Source organism: Myotis lucifugus, unplaced genomic scaffold, assembly GCF_000147115.1.
Source record: "Myotis lucifugus unplaced genomic scaffold, Myoluc2.0 scaffold_803, whole genome shotgun sequence".
Classification (NCBI taxonomy): Eukaryota; Metazoa; Chordata; class Mammalia; order Chiroptera; family Vespertilionidae; genus Myotis; species Myotis lucifugus.
This window is the reverse complement of record NW_005871851.1, coordinates 92,772-95,923: the sequence shown is the minus strand read 5'-3', so window position 1 is coordinate 95,923 and position 3,152 is coordinate 92,772. Positions and strand designations below refer to the sequence as shown.

General features: G+C 61.0%; 1 protein-coding gene across 1 annotated transcript in view; it reads left to right on the top strand.

Annotated features, from left to right (window-relative positions):
• Positions 1-3,152, top strand: part of MBOAT2 (membrane bound O-acyltransferase domain containing 2) — a 39,831-nt gene that overhangs the window by 33,191 nt on the left and 3,488 nt on the right. The window contains exons 9-10 of the mRNA XM_023747163.1: positions 728-792; positions 2,658-2,790. Coding sequence (XP_023602931.1) covers positions 728-792; positions 2,658-2,790 — 198 coding nt within the window. The remainder of the gene's footprint in view (positions 1-727; positions 793-2,657; positions 2,791-3,152) is intronic.

Below are 3,152 nucleotides of genomic sequence, written 5' to 3'. Positions count from 1 at the left end.
GGAAAGGGAGAGAGAGAGAGATACATCCATGATGAGACAGACGCATTCATTGACTGCCTCCTGCACGCCCCCTACTGGGGATTGAACCCGAAACCCAGGCATGTGCCCTTGACCGGAATCGAACCTGGGACCCGTCAGTCCCCAGGCTGATGCTCCGTCCACTGAGCCACACCGGCCAGGGCGTGGTGGAGGATTTTTAATAATAATACACCTTCTCTCATCGAGCCAGGACCGAGGCTCCCTCCGACGTGAGGGAAGCTCCTGGGAGACGCTCCACGAGGGGCTGGAGGCGGGCGGATGGTCGCAGCCCACTCCTGTGGGGGTGCCCGGCGGGGCCAACGTTCCAGGAGCCGGGAGGGGTGGCTGCAGGCGCAGCGCCGGGGAGCTCAGCCGGGGGGCTTGGAGCACGTCCATCCTCGGGAGAGCCCGAGCCCTTTGCTTGAGCATCGGGACTTTCTGGGGGATAATGCCTGACCCCCCTGCCCCCCCGAATGCTCACAGACAGGAGAAGAGGGTGAGAGCCCGCTGAGCTGGGGGGGGGGTGCCCCACGCCACACGCGCTCCCTTGAGCCCCCGTCCCTGAGTCAGAAGAGCGCGCGCAGGAACGACACCACGACACTCGCGTCCCTGCCAAGCCCCCTTATCTTCAGCACAAGAAGGCCTTGCTGCCCACCTTCCAAACGCCCTCCTTTCGTTGGGCCAAGAGAAACGTCGCTCTGTTTTTCAGGGGTCCACCAGCTTCAAGATGTTTCTCGATAACTGGAACATCCAGACGGCGCTGTGGCTCAAAAGGTACGTTCCTTCTGAGCTGCCCTCCGCGCCGTGTGGTCGGGCTTCGCTGAGCCGGGCCCCGGGTTCGTGAATGGCGTGCGAGGGATGCGCGGCCTGGTGACACCGGAAACGCTGTTACCCTCCTGCGGGGCCAGGCCAGGAGGCGGCTGGCCCTGACCTCCCCTCCGCCCGTGAGGGCCCCTGCCAAGGCCAGGCCACACATCCTCCTGCTCATTCAGTGAGAGTGGCCAAACGGAACACGTGACAGTACAGGCGCCGTGCGTGCGCCCTAGACTTCCCAGCACCAGCCCAGGATGCAGCCCTGCAGGCCTCACGGTCGTTTTGTTGGTTTGTTTTTTGGTTAAGCCTCACTGGAGGATATTTTTTTTTCCATTGATTTTTTTAAAAGAGAATATCTTTTTATTATTGATTTCAGAGAGGAAGGAAGAGGGAGAGAGAGAGAAACATGAATGATGAGAGAGAATTATGGATCGGTTGCCTCCTGCATGTCCCCCACTGGGGATCAAGCCCTCAAGCTGGGCCTGTGCCCTGACCAGGAATCGAACCGTGACCTCCTTGATCATAGGTTGACGCTCAGGCAATGAGCCACGCCAACTGGGCTCCGTTGATTTTAGAGAGAGTGGAAGGGAAGGGAAGAGAGAAGAGAGAGACACATCAATTGGTTGGTTGACTCTCCCACTCACCCCACCGGGGCCCAGGGATTGAACTTGCAACCCAGGTACGTGCCCTTGGCCGGAATCGAACCCGTGACCTTTCGGTTCGTGGGCTGACGCTCTAACGATGGGGCAGGGCTCACAGTCTTGTTAGAGACACCGCAGAGCCGTCTACACCTGCTGCTCCCGGCAGCGAGAAGGAGAGAAGGGCAGGGACCGGGGCGGAGAGGCCCAGAGCGGGAGGCAGGGCTCGCGCTGACCTTGATGACCAGCAGGAGGCCGTCAGGCGGACGGGGAGGCCGGGCAGCTCAGGCGGAGGGACAGTCCTGGAAGATGACGTCAGGAAGATGCTCAGACACCCGGGGGACAGCGCCCTGCGCTGGACTTCCCCAATGAGCCGCCCGTGCCGCCTCGGCATCCGCGCCTGGACTTTCGGACGGGCCGCGTGTCCCTCTCCCCGAGGTGCCCCGTGTATCGGCACCGCTCCCGCCTGCCTTGCTGTCTCCCGGGGCCGCGCAGGTCGCCAGCGGATCTGCTGCTGCTTCTGTTAAGTGTTGAGCTTGCTGCCTTAGGCGCGTCTTGTTTTCATCCGGGCTGTTACAAGAAACTTCTAGACCAGCGGTTCTCAGCCTATGGGTCGAGACCCCTTTGGCGGTCGAACGACCCTTTCACAGGGGTCGCCTAAGACCATCCTGCATATCAGATATTTACATTATGATTCATAACAGTAGCAACATGACAGTTATGAAGTAGCAACGAAAATAATTTTATGGTTGGGTCACAACATGAGGAACTGTATTTAAAGGGCCGGAAGGTTGAGAACCGCTGTTCTAGACAAAGCACCGCCCTCTCCCAGGAAGACTAGCTCTCCCGGCTCAATAGGAAGGTCTGGTGCTGCTCATGAGAAGGACAAACAGCGCCAAGTACCCTCACTCTGATCGGGCTGCAGTTTCCTGTGTCACTTTCCTTCCTCCCAGACACCAGGAAGGGCCTCTGAGCTCGGCTGGACCAGCAAGAGATGCAATTGCATTTCTCTCCCTAAACCTGACACGTAACAGCCGTCACGTCCCTGAGGTCACAGATGACCACGCTGTGGCCTAAGGTGACGCGTGGTTGTTTCCCGGGCCCCCTGAACCCCCCCTGCCCCCCCAGGTAACACAAGAACGACTGCTGGGGGCTTGGCAAGGCTAACCTCACTCTGCGGGTCCCTAGGGTGTGTTACGAACGGACCACCTGGAGCCCCACCGTCCAGACGTTCGTGCTCTCCGCCATCTGGCACGGGGTGTACCCCGGCTACTACCTGACCTTCCTGACCGGGGTGCTGATGACGCTGGCAGCGCGAGCCGTAAGTGCCAGGGGTTCCTTCCCTGCCCGCGGCAGCCTTGGGGCCCGGCCCGGCGGTGGGCGGATGGGCCGGGGGCCTCCCCGGGGCCTCCGCCTGGGTGCGGCCTGAGAGGCGCGAACACAACGGGAGGGACCCCACCCAGTGGGAATGGTCGTTACCGAACTTTTCTAAAGGGAGGCCGGGAACGTCCAGTAAGGCCAGGTGGGTGGGCCTCCTTTTAAGCCAGGTTCCCGGGAACCTGCCGCCTTGGGAGCCTTGGTCCGGCCTGGAGAAGCGGGGTGCGGACAGGCCTGATTTTCCGGCCACCCATTCCCCAGGCAGAGCCGTTCCGGTGCCGAAGCCTTGTACAAGCCGATGGGAAG